Source organism: Protopterus annectens, chromosome 8.part0, assembly GCF_019279795.1.
Source record: "Protopterus annectens isolate FY-2018-M chromosome 8.part0, PAN1.0, whole genome shotgun sequence".
Classification (NCBI taxonomy): Eukaryota; Metazoa; Chordata; order Ceratodontiformes; family Protopteridae; genus Protopterus; species Protopterus annectens.
The window spans coordinates 1897619139-1897635595 of NC_056741.1; the positions used below are offsets into that span (position 1 = coordinate 1897619139).

The 16457-nt window shown below is 41.8% G+C and overlaps 1 protein-coding gene across 1 annotated transcript in view; it reads right to left on the reverse strand.

Moving 5' to 3' along the window:
* TMPPE (transmembrane protein with metallophosphoesterase domain) overlaps positions 1 to 16457 on the reverse strand; it is a 559872-nt gene that overhangs the window by 103218 nt on the left and 440197 nt on the right. The window contains exon 4 of the mRNA XM_044081396.1: positions 10216 to 10355. Within this exon, the coding sequence (XP_043937331.1) occupies positions 10216 to 10355 (140 nt within the window). The remainder of the gene's footprint in view (positions 1 to 10215; positions 10356 to 16457) is intronic.

A 16457-nucleotide genomic window follows, 5' to 3' on the forward strand; every position in this document is an offset into this window, starting at 1 on the left:
AGCTTTGGACGTTGAACGAGTTTTTGTTAAAGGAAGATGCCTTGGTAGGAAGGAAAATTAGTATTTTAGATTTATTGGAGTTAAGGGAGAGATGGTTTTGGTGCATCCACTTTTCAGTAGTGGAGAAAGCTTTTTGAGTTTTGGACAGAAGTTCAGAAGGGTTGGAGGCAGAACAAACTAGAGTGGAGTCATCAGCGTATTGGATGACTGTAGTGTCAGGGAGGGCAGTGTGAAGGTTATTTATAAAGATGTTGAAAGGCAGGGGGCCAAGGATGGACCCCTGAGGAACGCTGGTGGGTGTGGGTAAGAAGGAAGAGGTGGAGGTTTTCCATCTGACAGCCTGAGATCTGTCTGAAAGGTAACTGGAGAACCAGGATATAGTGTTGGGGGAGAGATTAAGGTTGGAGAGATGGAAGAGAAGATGTTTATGGGATATGGTGTCGAAGGCTTTGGAAAGATCTAGCAGAATAGTTGATACAAGAAGTCCGGTATCTCGGGCTTGATTGATAGTTTCTAGGAAGGCTAGTAGGGCAGTTATGGTGCTGTGGCCGGGACGGAAACCATGTTGGGTGGGTGTGAGTAGCTGATTCTGAGTTAAGTAGGGTAAAAGTTGGTGGTGGATGCATTTTTCTAGGATTTTAGATAGTGGGGAGAGTAGGGCAATGGGGCGGAAGTTAGAAATGGAGGTGTTTTTGCCTCCTTTGTGAAGAGGAAGAATGTAGGCAGAACGTCAAAGTTTGGGTACATAAGACTCTTTTAAGGATCAGTTGATCAGGATACTAATCGGGAGAGCAATTCCTTCAGCAGCATATTTGAGGAAAGAGGGGGGAATGTTGTCGGGGGCATTAGAGCATGGCTTTAGTTTAGATAAGAGTTTTTTTATATACATTGTGGAAACTGGTTTAAGCTGGAACATGGAGGGATGGCTATTAGGGATGTTGGAGGTGGGGTTGAGGAAGTTGGGAGGATTTTTGTCTGGAAATGTTTTGGTTAGCTTAGCTATGGAGTCTGTAAAGAAGGTATTAAAGTGAGTGCTCAGTTCCTTGTCACTTAAATTTGGATCAGGGCAGGGGTTATTTCTTGACCCTGGATGGAGAAGAGAGTTAACAGATTTCCAGAATTGTTTTGGGTTTTTAGTATGGTTGGATTGAAGTTTATTATAGTAGATTTTTTTGTCTGAGGTGATTAACTTTTTTACTTGGTTTCGGAGTTGGGTGTATTGGAGCCAGGCAGTAGGCAGTTTAGTTTTTTGATAAAGTTTCCAAGATTTGTCTCTGAGATGCATGGAATTTTTAGTCTCTTTGGTAAGCCAAGGAGCAGAATTGGTTTTGATTCGCTTGTTTCTAAGGGGGGCTTGGGAGTTGAGCGTGTTTAGGAAGATAGAGTTAAAGTGCTCGACAGCATTGTCAAGGGGAGAGAGTTTAGGATTTGCCAGTTGATTTGCTTAAAAATGTTAGAGAAAGTTGTGGGGTCGAAGTTGCTAAGGTTACGGGTTTGAATGTAATGATGTTGGTATTGGGAGGAGTTAGTAGAGCGATGGATGTATGCAGGGAGATGGTCGCTGAAGGTGTTAGGGGAAGTACCAGAGAGAGAGATTTTGTTTGGATGAGAGACTAAGATCCAATCTAAGATGGACCCTGGGGGGTGGATTTTGTTAGGATGGGTGGTAGAATGTATTACTTGGGTGAAGTTGTAGAGGTTAATAGCTAGGGAGGGGGTGGGTGTGTTAATTTTATTCCAGTCAACGTTGACCGCCAAGAGTGAAGGTTTCATACTTTATTTCAGATGAGGCCCAGTGAAGAATATTTTCTAGGGTTGAGATATTGTTGCCTGGAGGTATATATAAAGAAATAATGCAGATGTTTTTGTTTATTAAGTCGAAGTAGTCCTGTTGTTATTTCAGTGTTTTTATAATGTGGGGTTGGGATTTGCAGAGGTATTAGGGATAGACGGTTACAGTAGATAAGGGCAGAGCCTCCACCTTTTTTGTTTAAGCGGTCACTCCTGAGGATGTGGAAACCTGGAGGAAGGATTTCAGAGTCAGAGATATGTGGTTTTAGCCAAGTTTCAGAGATGGCTAAGATATCAGGTTGGTTGAGGTTGATCCAAGCATGAACATGGTGGATTTTGTTGTTGAGGCTCTGGGCATTGATAGTGAAGATTTTAAGGGTGTTATGAGAGAGAGATGAAGAAGAAGGAGAAGGGGGGAGAAGTTTGGTTAAAATAGGGGATGAAGAGGAAGAGGAGACTGAGTTGCTAGGCGTGAGGCAAGGGCCAGGGTTGGGATGTATGTCTCCAGATAAGGCTAGGATATTACAAGAGATAAGTTTTAGCCTTTTGAGTTTGGATTGAAGGGAGATGTTTGGGGAGAGTGGAGGTGTAAGAGAGGATGTTTTAGAAGAGGTAGAGAATAGTTTGAGCTGGAAAAGGTGTAGAAGGTTTAGAGTGGTAAGGGAGTGGAAAATGGAGTGAAAATGTGAGAGTAGAAGAGGTTGTGGATGAGTAAGTGGGGTAGTTTGAAAAGGCGATATATGAGGGGGGGCTTTAGTCGAGTATGAAGTAGCATGATAGATAGGAATTAGTAAGATAAGTAGGGAGCAAGGGAGTATGTAGAAAAAGAGGGTTGTGGAGGGCATATTTGGAATGGGTGAGAAGAAGGAAGTGAGAAAAAATAGGAAATGAAGTTTCAAGCTTAGAGAAGGAGAGGAGAAAGTGAGTGGTGAGGGGGAGTAATAGTGGAATAGGAGAAGGGAAGATTAAGTGAGATGAGAAGGGGAGGAGTAAGAGAAAAGGGAGGAGTAGGAGGAGAAAATTATAGAGTGGTTGGGATTGGCTACCAGATGGAGGGAAAGAATGGTGGGAGGAGTTAGTGAGGGATAAATGTAGATGTGCTAGGGGGCGGGTGGGATTTGGGGGCAGGGTAGCAGAGTGAGCCCGCAGGGCGAACGGAGCGGGAAGAGCCAGAGGAGGAGAAAGAGAGGAAGACAATCAGTAAGGAGTGAATATAGTAAGGTAAGTCTCGCAGAGAGTAAAATGGGAAGAAAGATCTACAGAGAAGTGGAGTGGACGGTAGAAAGCAGAGGAGAGGACAGAGTGAGAAACTAAAAAAGAAAAAAAAACTCCAAGGAAAAAGGATAGAGGAGGGCAGTATAAGCTAAGAGTGGGTAGTTAAATCTAGGACAGCAGTGAGGGAGAGAGCAGAGGAAAGGAGTTAGAGGGCTAGTTTAGTGGGGAAGAGGAAGGAGGGGTAAGGAAGTAGTGAATGGTGGAAAGGTAGGGGAGCACCCCCAAGTGTTCAGATGGTCTGAAATAGCAGAGACCCCAGGGAGAGGAACAGGTAAAGGGGGAGGGGGCTATCAGGATCAGGGAAGAGGAGAGAATAAGGTGAGCGCTAGAGAAGGAGCAGTAAAGAGGGGGTAAAAAGTGAGGTGGGAACTAGAAGATGAATGCAGCAAATGAGGGGGGGTAGTGGCTGCTGGCTAGCCTGGCAGGGGAGTGCACTGTGACCTGATAGAATCAAATTTAGAAGTAGCAAACATTTACAGGAGTACACATACTTTCTTAATAGTCCTTGCTGAGGAAAAGCACAGGGAGCACAATGGCCTTACAGCTTTGGATTAGGTGTCTGATAGCCGGTTCTCATCCAGAAGTTCAGGGGAGATTTTCAGGAGGTTAGGGCGGGGTTGGTAGGAGCCTGAGCAACAACAAAAATCTGGAGAAAGAAGAGAGAGTATAATGCAGCAGTGAAGGGATCAGGAGTACACAGTAGACAGCTTTCAGCATACAAACAGTAAATTCGAACAATGTCGGGTAGCAAAGCAGTATGATAACACAAAATAGAGTGTCTTTCCTACAAATTATAGAGAAGCGGCCAAACAAACAGTAAAGAAAACAAAACTCAGGTCGCTCTTTAAGCTAGTTCATTCACGCTAGTGAGTAGCGTTTACAAGTTACAACGGCTTGCCTGCTGTGCAACTAGCACTGATTTTGTTGAACAAAATGAGTAAGCATAAAACAGAAATATCGATTAGATCAATATGTCGTTGTAAACAGTAAACTAAACACAAGCAGTTATGTCTCAGCTGAGAGCAAAAAGGTAGAAAGTGAGCGATTAGCATGGATGAATTTAAATGCTCGGTTCAGCCCCAGATAGTTATATCCAAATAAAGCAGGTCAAACCCCAAGCAGTGAAAACATTTTTAAACTGCTGTATCAGTTAAAAATAATGCAAGCTACACATTTGTGAAGTTTACTAGGCTTTGCAAGCTACTTACGTTACTAAGCTTTACCAGTTAAAAATAATGCAAACTACACATTTGTGAAGTTTACTAAGCTTTACAAGCTACCTACGTTACAAGCTTTACCAGCCCCAGGCAGTTAAACATTTCAAACAGCTGTATCAGTTAAAAAATAATGCAAGCTACACATTTGAGAAGATTACTAAGCTTTACAAGCTACCTACGGCGAGTCATGTGCAGTTTGGTCAGGAATAAGACATTGTACAAACGGTAAGGAAATTATTAAAAACTAACACATTAGAACAGTATGACACAAAGCTGGGTAGTTATTATTACTCAGATAAACAAGCACGGCATACACGAGTCCTTTGTAGTTTAGACGCTAAGTTCGCATGCTACACGCTATGTGTATAGCGTTAGCAGCGGATAAACAAGTTGCTAAAATCTCCCAACTAGTACAGCCGAGAAAGTAGAAAAATAACCGCACAGTACAGTTCTGAGAATTCAAACCTAGCAGAAAGCATAGAACTTACGTAGAAGGGGCAAGTTCTGGCGCCTGGTCAGCACAGCAGCAGAGGGGAAACTAAGATGGCGTCTATTTGGTCGTGGGAGTTTTGAAGAGAGGAAGAGGAAGTGGGCAGAAAAAGGGAGGAGAAAGTGGGCTGGGGAGGAAGGAGAGAGAACAGGGGCAGAATGAAAGTCACAAAAGTGGGAGTGACAGGTAAGGCGGGACAGAAAGGAAAAGACCAGGAGAGTAAAGAAGACTAAGGGAATAGGGGCGTACAGTCAGAGTGACAGAAAAGTCTGAGTGTATGGAGTTAAAGGGGCAGAGTAGAATAGAAGGGGTGAGCGCAGAGAGAAGAGCCAGAGGAGGAGAAAGAGAGGAAGACAATCAGTAAGGAGTGAATATAGTAAGGTAAGTCTCGCAGAGAGTAAAATGGGAAGAAAGATCTACAGAGAAGTGGAGTGGACGGTAGAAAGCAGAGGAGAGGACAGAGTGAGAAGCTAAAAAAGAAAAAAAAACTCCAAGGAAAAAGGGTAGAGGAGGGCAGTATAAGCTAAGAGTGGGTAGTTAAATCTAGGACAGCAGTGAGGGAGAGAGCAGAGGAAAGGAGTTAGAGGGCTAGTTTAGTGGGGAAGAGGAAGGAGGGGTAAGGAAGTAGTGAATGGTGGAAAGGTAGGGGAGCACCCCCAAGTGTTCAGATGGTCTGAAATAGCAGAGACCCCAGGGAGAGGAACAGGTAAAGGGGGAGGGGGCTATCAGGATCAGGGAAGAGGAGAGAATAAGGTGAGCTAGAGAAGGAGCAGTAAAGAGGGGTAAAAGTGAGGTGGGAACTAGAAGATGAATGCAGCAAATGAGGGGGGGGGGTAGTGGCTGCTGGCTAGCCTGGCAGGGGAGTGCACTGTGACCTGATAGAATCAAATTTAGAAGTAGCAAACATTTACAGGAGTACACATACTTTCTTAATAGTCCTTGCTGAGGAAAAGCACAGGGAGCACAATGGCCTTACAGCTTTGGATTAGGTGTCTGATAGCCGGTTCTCATCCAGAAGTTCAGGGGAGATTTTCAGGAGGTTAGGGCGGGGTTGGCAGGAGCCCGAGCAACAACAAAAATTTTCTTAATAGTCCTTGCTGAGGAAAAGCACAGGGAGCACAATGGCCTTACAGCTTTGTATTAGGTGCCTGATAGCCGGTTCTCATCCAGAAGTTCAGGGGAGATTTTCAGGAGGTTAGGGCGGGGTTGGTAGGAGCCCGAGCAACAACAAAAATTTTCTTAATAGTCCTTGCTGAGGAAAAGCACAGGGAGCACAATGGCCTTACAGCTTTGGATTAGGTGTCTGATAGCCGGTTCTTATCCAGAAATTCAGGGGAGATTTTCAGGAGGTTAGGGCGGGGTTGGTAGGAGCCCGAGCAACAACAAAAATTTTCTTAATAGTCCTTGCTGAGGAAAAGCACAGGGAGCACAATGGCCTTACAGCTTTGGATTAGGTGTCTGATAGCCGGTTCTCATCCAGACGTTCAGGGGAGATTTTCAGGAGGTTAGGGCGGGGTTGGTAGGAGCCCGAGCAACAACAAAAAATTTCTTAATAGTCCTTGCTGAGGAAAAGCACAGGGAGCACAATGGCCTTACAGCTTTGGATTAGGTGTCTGACAGCCGGTTCTCATCCAGAAGTTCAGGGGAGATTTTCAGGAGGTTAGGGCGGGGTTGGTAGGAGCTCGAGCAACAACAAAAATTTTCTTAATAGTCCTTGCTGAGGAAAAGCACAGGGAGCACAATGGCCTTACAGCTTTGGATTAGGTGTCTGATAGCCGGTTCTCATCCAGAAGTTCAGGGGAGATTTTCAGGAGGTTAGGGCGGGGTTGGTAGGAGCCCGAGAAACAACAAAAATTTTCTTAATAGTCCTTGCTGAGGAAAAGCACAGGGAGCACAATGGCCTTACAGCTTTGGATTAGGTGTCTGATAGCCGGTTCTCATCCAGAAGTTCAGGGGAGATTTTCAGGAGGTTAGGGCAGGGTTGGTAGGAGCCCGAGCAACAACAAAAATTTTCTTAATAGTCCTTGCTGAGGAAAAGCACAGTGAGCACAATGGCCTTACAGCTTTGGATTAGGTGTCTGATAGCCGGTTCTCATCCAGAAGTTCAGGGGAGATTTTCAGGAGGTTAGGGCGGGGTTGGTAGGAGCCCGAGCAACAACAAAAATTTTCTTAATAGTCCTTGCTGAGGAAAAGCACAGGGAGCACAATGGCCTTACAGCTTTGGATTAGGTGTCTGATAGCCGGTTCTCATCCAGAAGTTCAGGGGAGATTTTCAGGAGGTTAGGGCGGGGTTGGTAGGAGCCCAAGCAACAACAAAAATGTAGAAGGGGCAAGTTCTGGTGCCTGGTCAGCACAGCAGCAGAGGGGAAAGTTTCCACTGAACCTGTCTGCCAGGATGTTGGCTATATCGGTCGGTTCAGTGTATTTTGTGCCATTCTGCACTAACTCCGAGCAGATCTGAGAATTGCCACTTAGATTCTTGACATAGCTAAAGAATGCCTTGTGATGATCTTTGGAGTCCATGGCAATTTTTCTTTTGAAGCTAGCCTTGGATAATTTTATGAATGTAATTTCTTGCTGATACTGATCAGGGATGTATTCCCTTCTTGGGATTTTATTCTTTTCTGTACTAGTTTGCTCCTTCTATTGTATAGCTTGTTTATGGCAAGGATCCACCAGACTGGTTTCCTTTTCTTGCAGGAGTGAGTCTTGGTTTTGTTTGGGATAGCACGATCCATGCATTCTTGTAGGTGCCCGTAGAGTGCATTAGTAAAAGATTTTGTAGCTTGGACAGCGTTATCCTTTAGCATGGGGGCTTTGAAACTTCCCACCTCCATCTTAAGTAACATGAAGTTTACTTTTGAAAAGTTTTTCACGGTGGTTTCTTTGACTGGGGGTGGTGGCAGAATGTGGATATCTAGAGTGATTAGTTTATGGTCAGATCTAACCAATGAGGGGTTGACGTCCGGTGTGGAACACCGGTCATCCATGTTGATGATGACCAGGTCCAATATGTTGTCACCTCTGGGGGGGTGTTGACCAGTTGATCCAGGGCATTTGAGTTTATAAGTTCTAGGAAATGTTGGGCAAGGGAGTTTGTACTTGAGTAGTTCTCGCAGTTAATGTTTTGGTAATTGAAATCACCCAATATCAGGGTGTTTGGTAGGACCTTTATGTTTCCCAGTGTTTCCAGGAATGCGGACTGGGGGTCCTGGGACATGGTGGGTGATCTGTAGCAAGCTATAATTTGAATAGCAGTTTTGCCCGTTGTTAGTTGCACGTGGATGATCTCTGAAGCATCGTGCTGTGCCACTAACCTGGAGGTGTGGGTATCCCTGATGAATATGGATACTCCCCCGCCTTTTGTATTTCGGTCTGGGTTTTGTGGCCGAAATGTATGGTATGAGTTGTAGCCTGGTAGTGCTAGGGTGCTCTCTGGAGCCTTAAACCAGGTTTCTGTTACTGCACATATATCGATTTTCTCCATACTGAGGAGTGTCTCGAGTGCGTGCATTTTGAGGTTTAGACTTCTGGCATTGAGTAGCATTACCCTCAGTTTTTTTTGTTGTGTGCTATTTATGGCAGCGGGTTTGCCTTTTGAGCCTTGTATAAAAAATGCACTATGGGGGTGGTAAGAGCCTTGGCCAGTATTCAAAAGCCTAAGGGTGACAGGTGCAAGCCGTCTCTAGCGAAGCAGCGTGGCTTGTTGAGCATGTCATCCCAGGCTGAAAGACACTGGATCCCCTTTGAATGACACCAGAAGCTTAGCCAGTTGTTGAAATTGATATTTTTTTCTCTATACCATTGTGTAATTCTTGGTGAGGGCAGGATGCTACTCAGGGTCAGGGTAATACCAGCCTGGGCTACGTGATCAAAGAGCTCCTCCATGTCTTTTTTCATGTAGTCCAGGGAGGTAAGGCTCAGGTCATTCACACCAACATGGACAATGACAGAGTCATATTTGTACTTGTTCTGGAGTGACCTGAGTGTTTGTGTTATATGGTGGATCGTGGCACTCAACGGGCAGCTAACAGTAACCTTTTCCTTGTTCAGCCTAGTGAGTGGGACGTCAGTGTGCCTGACTATAGAGTCACCTATTACTAGTGTGTTGGGTATGTTATTTTGCCTTAAGGGCTGTGATTGCGTGGCACACTGGTTTTGTGAAGTATGTGTTTCATGGTTTGTGTTGGGGGGTGGAGGTTGCTTGGATGTCTGCTTTGGAGATCTCTGTTGCTTTTGCAGATTTTTATTTAGAGCCTCGGAGTATGTTTTTGTGTATTTATGTGTGTTTTTTGCCGGTGCTGGTTTCATAGGTCTATGTGTGATTGGTGGTGTGATGCAATTAATTCCCTTCTCCTCTTAACTGCCTGGTCCAGTCTTGGGTTGAGAGAGCTTAGCCTCCAGTTTGGATGTATAATTGCATCTCTCGCATGAATTAGTGTTTGGTGGAAGGAGGAGAGGTTTGTCTGTGTACATGAGACAATGGTAACATTGCCTCAAAATGCCCAGATTCACCAGTTGGACCAGAGAGTACACCTGAAACTATCCTTGGGACATGCCTGGATAGGTACAGTGAACTGTTTTACTGATTGGCTGGTGAGATCGAATAGAGAGCCTTGTCCTTCTATAGAGTATAGGGGGGTCTAGTGATAAGGTTTATTAGTACTTGCTATGAGTTTTGAGCAAGTGCCGGGATGAAAACTGAATGGTTTGAGTGCTTAAGTTGGAAGTTTGTCTAGTTCCAAGGGAAAAATTGAAGAGTAGACTTTGTGGAGCTGAGAATAGTTATACCCTAGCTAGCTAATCAGCATTGCCTGGTGAGCAAAACCGTGCAAATGCGAGTTTTATAGCAGGGAAATAAAAGAGAGAGAAATCAGCCCAAAATGGCCAATAAACTACTAATTTCTGGGCTGAAATCACTCCTCCAGGGACAGATAGGCTGCTCAAAGCTACTCTCTATGCTGCTGTAATTTCTCCAGGTAGTAACCCAACTAAAGTTATAAACAGAGATACCTGGCAGAAGAACATTATTTTATTCCACACCACATCTGTTAAGAAACAATTCTTACATTAGACTGCTCATGTTTTTATAAGAGGCTTGTATTTTATGAATATTACTAAAGATAGTGATAACCTAAAGATTTATAAATCAGACCTCTTGTGGTGATGTTACATGTACATACATGACAGACAGAACAGATAAGGAATATGTCACTATTTTAAAATTACAGAAAGTACAACAAATCAAAATATTAGTGACGATCATATATCAAAACTCCATCTTAATGCAGGAGTGAAAGAAAAAACAAAAAGTGAATATTCCTAAAAATGCTGCTTTAAAATTTGTGCAGTTAAAAAAACAAAGCTGTATAAATGGTCCACAACGATAAACAGACTGACAGCTGCACTGAAAAACAGTTAAGCTAACAAAAACAGATTTACCTGAAAGTACAAGGCTAATATCAGGCCGAGTCTCAAGGGCCCACTTGGCTGCACGTGGCTGGTGAGCTAACAGTACTATGACATCAGACTGACTGCACCCATTCAAAGCCTTCTCCAGATTCATGCCATGTCCAGGGTACCTGTAGTGTTAGAAAACAGCAAGAAGAAGGAATCAAAAATAATATCAGTCAAATCAAATGCTGTTAATCAGTGCCTGTGATCTTAGTAACTTAGTAACAATACCAACATGCCGGTACAGTTAAACCTAGAAAGAAAATTACAGTCTAATGAGATCTGAAAATAAAAATCAAGAAAATAACTAAAATAAAATGAGTAGTAAGTCACTATAAGGTACACAGTGTTTTCAGGGACAATCTAAATTCACAGCTTACACAAAACCCAATAAAACCAAAATCCAATACATCTAATGAGCAAATGCCATCAATCACATAATAAACCAAGGACACATATTCACAAACTCAAACTTGCAGTTATGTTTAGTACTTCAGTGCAATTCCAAAATTACTACAGCTGTGCAAAAAATGGGAAGGTCTAGCTATTTAATTTGTTAACCAAGTAAGTGGATTCATTCAACCATGACCTGTACTACAAGTGCAAGCGTAAATACAATAAAAGGGCCAGTTTTAACTTAGTTATGCCATAGTACTTCAAGAAAACCTATGCAGAGAGAGAGGAAGAAGATAAAAACTCCTTAAAGGCAGTGACTAGATATAAGGATTGAACCCTGAACCACGGAGCTTTGAGGCAGAAGTTAGGGTTATACTAATCCTGATAAGCAAACAAGAACAATGCAGGACAACCTCAATGTTTGTAGCGAAAACCACAGCAGGAAACGGATTGGAACCAACGTTTCTTTAGTAATCCAGTTTTATTCAAATGGAGCCAGTAAAAACAAATAGTTGCAATAAAGCCAATAAAAACAAGTATTACAGTTCTGTTCTTCACTCAAAAACATAAACCACAAAAGAATAACTCCAGTAGATCAAGCGCTTTCGCCCGGGCTCTCCCGGGCTTTTTCAAGATAGTTTTACTAAGCAACCTATATGCTTATATACCCCGTGGTTAATTGATTAATTGTGTAATTATTTCATTAAGACTTTACCAAGTATTTCTATGCTTAAAGCTATGTTCCCTTTATAAGAATGTTAAAAATGTTAAAAATATTGGTTCCAATCCGTTTCCTGCTGTGGTTATACTAATCCTACTATGTATAGCCAACTAAGGCTATACTTAATGTATTTACAGCTCTGTTATGGGTTATACCATACTATATTAAGGTAAATGAAAAGAAAAGTATGTGAAAGTAATATACTTAACCCAAACATTACGCAGAGTGCAATTAACTAATGTCTGAGTATATATCCATGTATGTGTGCAAGTGGACACTATGCACACATAAAGAGTCTACCACATAAGAAGACTATGCAGCTTTTATGTTAGTATCAATTTCTTCACTCATTCCATTTTTCCATCTGCAATGTTTAGTGAACAAGTGCTGTAAAGACCAAAAATGCCACCTTCACATTTGTCCTTTGAAAGCACAAAGTGACAACAGTGAAAATTGCTTATGTATAATGACTTGTAAATCTCCCTCTTACAGTTTTTCATTAACTCATCATGGCAAAAGGAAGCACAATGAGCTGCTCATTTAAAGTCTGTTTTGCCACAGAATAGTCATGTTGGCTTGCATGAATGAAATAAGTGCAGAAAGCGACTTCTCAGCATCCCTTTTCCTGTCAATGCAGTACCTGAGCTTCCTACAGACATCTAAGGTATGCACAAATCTTTCCAGTTTTATTCTCTTGATGTGGAAAATACTGACTGATTCAGTGTTTGAATGTTTAAACCACTAACTGCAGAAATTGTTTTCCATCATACATTACTGAAACAAAATGTAACGTGTAAAGGTATTCACCTATGCAGTATTCAAATGATCCTATACCAGTCTTTCAAAATATATACAGTCTATTCTTAGAGTTATACATATGACACGTTCACATTAAACCATCCCTTTCCAAGTCCTATATTTTTCCCATTAATCAATCACATAGATTATAAATATACTGACTTGTCCAGTATTTCCATATGTACTAATATCTTGTGTGTTATTTCTTAAAATGTAGTTTCTTTGTTATATCAATTAGGCATAAACTTTCCCTTATTTTTTCTATGTTATGAAAAATGCTGAAATTCAAACATTATTTAAATCACTGTGCATTGACTGTTCACATAGTTTATTGTAGTTGCCTGGTAAGATTTTATATACCATATTTCTTTCTAAATAACACCTAACTGGAGAGTAAGGCGTAGCATGGTTTTTCCAGGGTGTACATGATATAAGCCCTACCCCAAAAATAAGCCCCAGTTCCAATTCTTACTGTAACCCTAATCATCACTCACACTTAATGGTTGAGATCCTTGGCCCAAAAACCTACGCAGGTGTACTTTGATCGGTCAAAGTACAGACAACGCACGGGAAGCACGCGCTCACAGTAACGAGCAGCTGTGGCAGTGTCTTCCCTTCATAATCGGTGCCATGTTGTATTGCCACTCTGGTCACGTAAGTCTTCAATTAACCCCCCCCCCCCCCCAGACAAGATGAGTGCAAAAAAATAGAGCTATTCCGTCTAGTACAAAAAAGGAATCAGGGAGGACTCCCGATGAAAGAACCTGATGGCTTTCTGTAAAGAGAAGTTAGATCTCCGAATGGTCCGAAAATGGTGAGCAGCGTACGTTAACCTCAGTCAACAGGCCGACAAGGGAATCGCTAAGAAGTGTAAGTGTGGATCAGGTCGGCAACCATTACTTCCTCAGCTTGAAGACATCACCTGTGAGTAGATTGCTAACAAGAGAGCAAAGGCTTTGGTTGTGCGCAGGGCAGATATTCAAGCATCTGCCCTTGCAAAAGCACCACAGTTAGAAATATACCCAAAAGAATTCAAAGTATCACAACATTGGTTGGATGGCTTCCTTCAGAGATATGAACTGTCTCTAAGAAGATCAACAACACTGTTCAAGCTGGAAGATACTGAAGTTATTAAACATGCACTTGCATTCAAGTCATTTGTGATGGCATTGACTTTTCTAAATAACAGCTCTCCAACATGATTGGTATGCATGAAAATGCAGTGCTTATGGACCAAGAATCTCAAACAACAATTGATCAGAGGGGTGCCTCATCAATTTACATTCCCTCCACTGATTACACGACTGTATGTGTTACCTGTATTTTGGCAATTTGGCTAGATGGAAAGAAAACCTCACCTCTAATCATCAGTGAGGGCAAGAAAGATAAGATTGAATTTGTTTCAGGCATTTACATTATTGAAACCGAAAAAGCCTGGTGCACAGAAGCAGTTATAAGGAAGTGGGTCGATGTAATGCTGTCACTTGTTTTCCGAGTTGGCAAAAGAGGTCTGCTAGTCTGGGATTCCTAGCACAGAGGAGAATAGATCAAATAAAGATTCCCGCAGGAATGACTGCCTATCTCCAGATACTTGATATTGCAATAAACAAGCTATTCAAGGACCATTTGCATATGGAACTCAATGACTACACTGATAATAGAATGGAGAGAAATCAGCATGGAAAATCTGTGAAGCTTAGCCTGCAAGAGGTCGTGACTTGGGTGAAAAATTCATGGGATAAAATCACTGACAGCTGTGTTGTCAATGCACTACGAGTAGGCTACTTGGACAAGCAGTGCTCATTTAAGGAGAGCGCAAATGCTAGGCATGACAGACTGGGGTCAATGGTGCTACAGGAAATGGAGTCGCAAGAAATTCAGGCTAAAATTTGGAAGCCATTTCACACTGAGCTAATCGAAGGAAGGACACTGAGCAAACTCAGAGCTATAATATATAACATTAAGTATCCTGTTTTTTGTTTATTTTGTTCTTTATTTATAGCACACTGTGTATTTTTCTAGATAGTTTCACTGTGTGTGAGGTATTAACTGGAAATTGTCCCCTTTTATTAAGCATCTGTTGGGTTGTTTGTTTCTGATAACTTGGTGCAGTTAAACTCTTTTTTCTAGAGACTCCTTTAGCTGTTTAAAACTTTCATTTAAAGGCTCACTGCTGCTTTTCAGCTGTGAGAAACATTTCTGCAGTTTGTTTCTAAGTAGTGGGGATATTTGTACATTTCCATATTCAGGATTGTGTTTGGGCCTAGTGTTTGTGGAGGCTGCGTGTCTGAACACATATTCAGGGACATCTTGGTTTAGCCAAAGCCATCAGGCATTTCAGTGAGAGAGAATTGTTTGAGGTCATTGGCTGACTGAGGTCACCTGGACTACAGCTTAGACTAAGCAACTCATTGGTTCTTTTGAGATTTCTTTCTTAAAAGCTGTCTCAGGTTTCAACTTTCTGTTACCTAAGAAGTTCAGTTGTGAGTGTTCTGCCATTTCACACTGAGCTAATTGAAGGAAGGACACTGAGCAAACTCGGAGTTATAATATATAACATTAATATCCTGTTTTATTTTATTTTGTTATTTATGTCTTTGTTATTTATAGCACTTTGTGTACTGTGTATTTTTCTAGCTAGTTTCATTGTGTGTGAGGTATTAACTGGAATTTGTTCACTTTTATTAAGCATCTGTTGGGTTGTTTGTTTCTGATAACTTGCTGCAGTTAAAGTCTTTTCTCTAGAGGCTCCTTTAGCTGTTTAAAACTTTAATTTAAAGGCTCACTGCTGCTTTTCAGCTGTGAGAAACATTTCTGCAGTTTGTTTCTAAGTAGTGGGGAAATTTGTAGCATTCCCATATTCAGGCTTGTATTTGTGCCTAGTGTTTGTGGAGGCTGTGCGTCTGAGCACATATTCAGGGACATCTTTGTTTAGCCAAAGCCATCAGGCATTTCAGTGAGCGTGAAGTGTTTGAGGTCTTTGGCTGACTGAGGTCACCTGGACTACAGCTTAGACTAAGCACCTCACTGGTTCTTTTGAGATTTCTTTCTTAAAAGCTGTCTCAGGTTTCAACTTTCTGTTACCTAAGAAGTTCAGTTGTGAGTGTTCTGCCATTTCACACTGAGCTAATCGAAGGAAGGACACTGAGCAAACTTGGAGCTATAATACATGACATTAAATATCCTGTTTTTTTATTTTGTTTTTTATTTATAGCACTTTGTGTACTGTGTATTTTTCTAGCTAGTTTCACTGTGTGTGAGGTATTAACTGGAAATTGTCCACTTTTATTAAGCATCTGTTGGGTTGTTTGTTTCTGATAACTTGTTGCAGTTAAACACTTTTTTCTACTGGCTCCTTTAGCTGTTTAAAACTTTCATTTAAAGGCTTGCTGCTGCTTTTCAGCTGTGAGAAACATTTCTGCAGTTTGTTTCTAAGTAGTGGGGACATTTGTAGCATTTCCATATTCAGGCTTGTATTTGGGCCTAGTGTTTGTGGAGGCTGTGTGTCTGAGCACATATTCAGGGACATCTTGGTTTAGCCAAAGCCATCAGGCATTTCAGTGAGAGAGAATTGTTTGAGGACATTGGCTGACTGAGGTCACCTGGACTACAGCTTAGACTAAACACCTCATTGGTTCTTTTGAGATTTCTTTCTTAAAAGCGGTCTCAAGTTTCAACTTTCTGTTACCCAAGAAGTTCAGTTGTGAGTGTTCTGCCATTTCACACTGAGCTAATCGAAAGAAGGACACTGAGCAAACTCGGAGCTATAATACATAACATTAAGTATCCCGTTTTTTATTTTGTTCTTTATTTGTTTATTTATAGCACTTTGTGTACTGTGTATTTTTCTAGCTAGTTTCACTGTGTGTGAGGTATTAACTGGAATGTGTCTCTTTTATTAAGCATCTGTTGGGTTGTTTGTTTCTGATAACGTGTTGCGGTTAAACTCTTTTTTCTAGAGGCTCCATTAGCTGTTTAAAATTTTCATTTAAAGGCTCACTGCTGCTTTTCAGCTGTGAGAAACATTTCTGCAGTTTGCTTCTACGTAGTGGGGATATTTGTAGCATTTCCATATTCAGGCTTGTATATGGGCCTAGTGTTTGTGGAGACTGTGTGTCTGAGCACGTATTCAGGGACATCTTGGTTTAGCCAAAGCCATCAGGCATTTCAGTGAGAGAGAATTGTTTGAGGTCATTGGCTGACTGAGGTCACCTGGACTACAGTGTAGACTAAGCACCTCATTGGTTCTTTTGAGATTTCCTTCTTAAAAGCTGTCTCGGGTTTCAACTTTCTGTTACCTAAAAAAAGGGTTTTC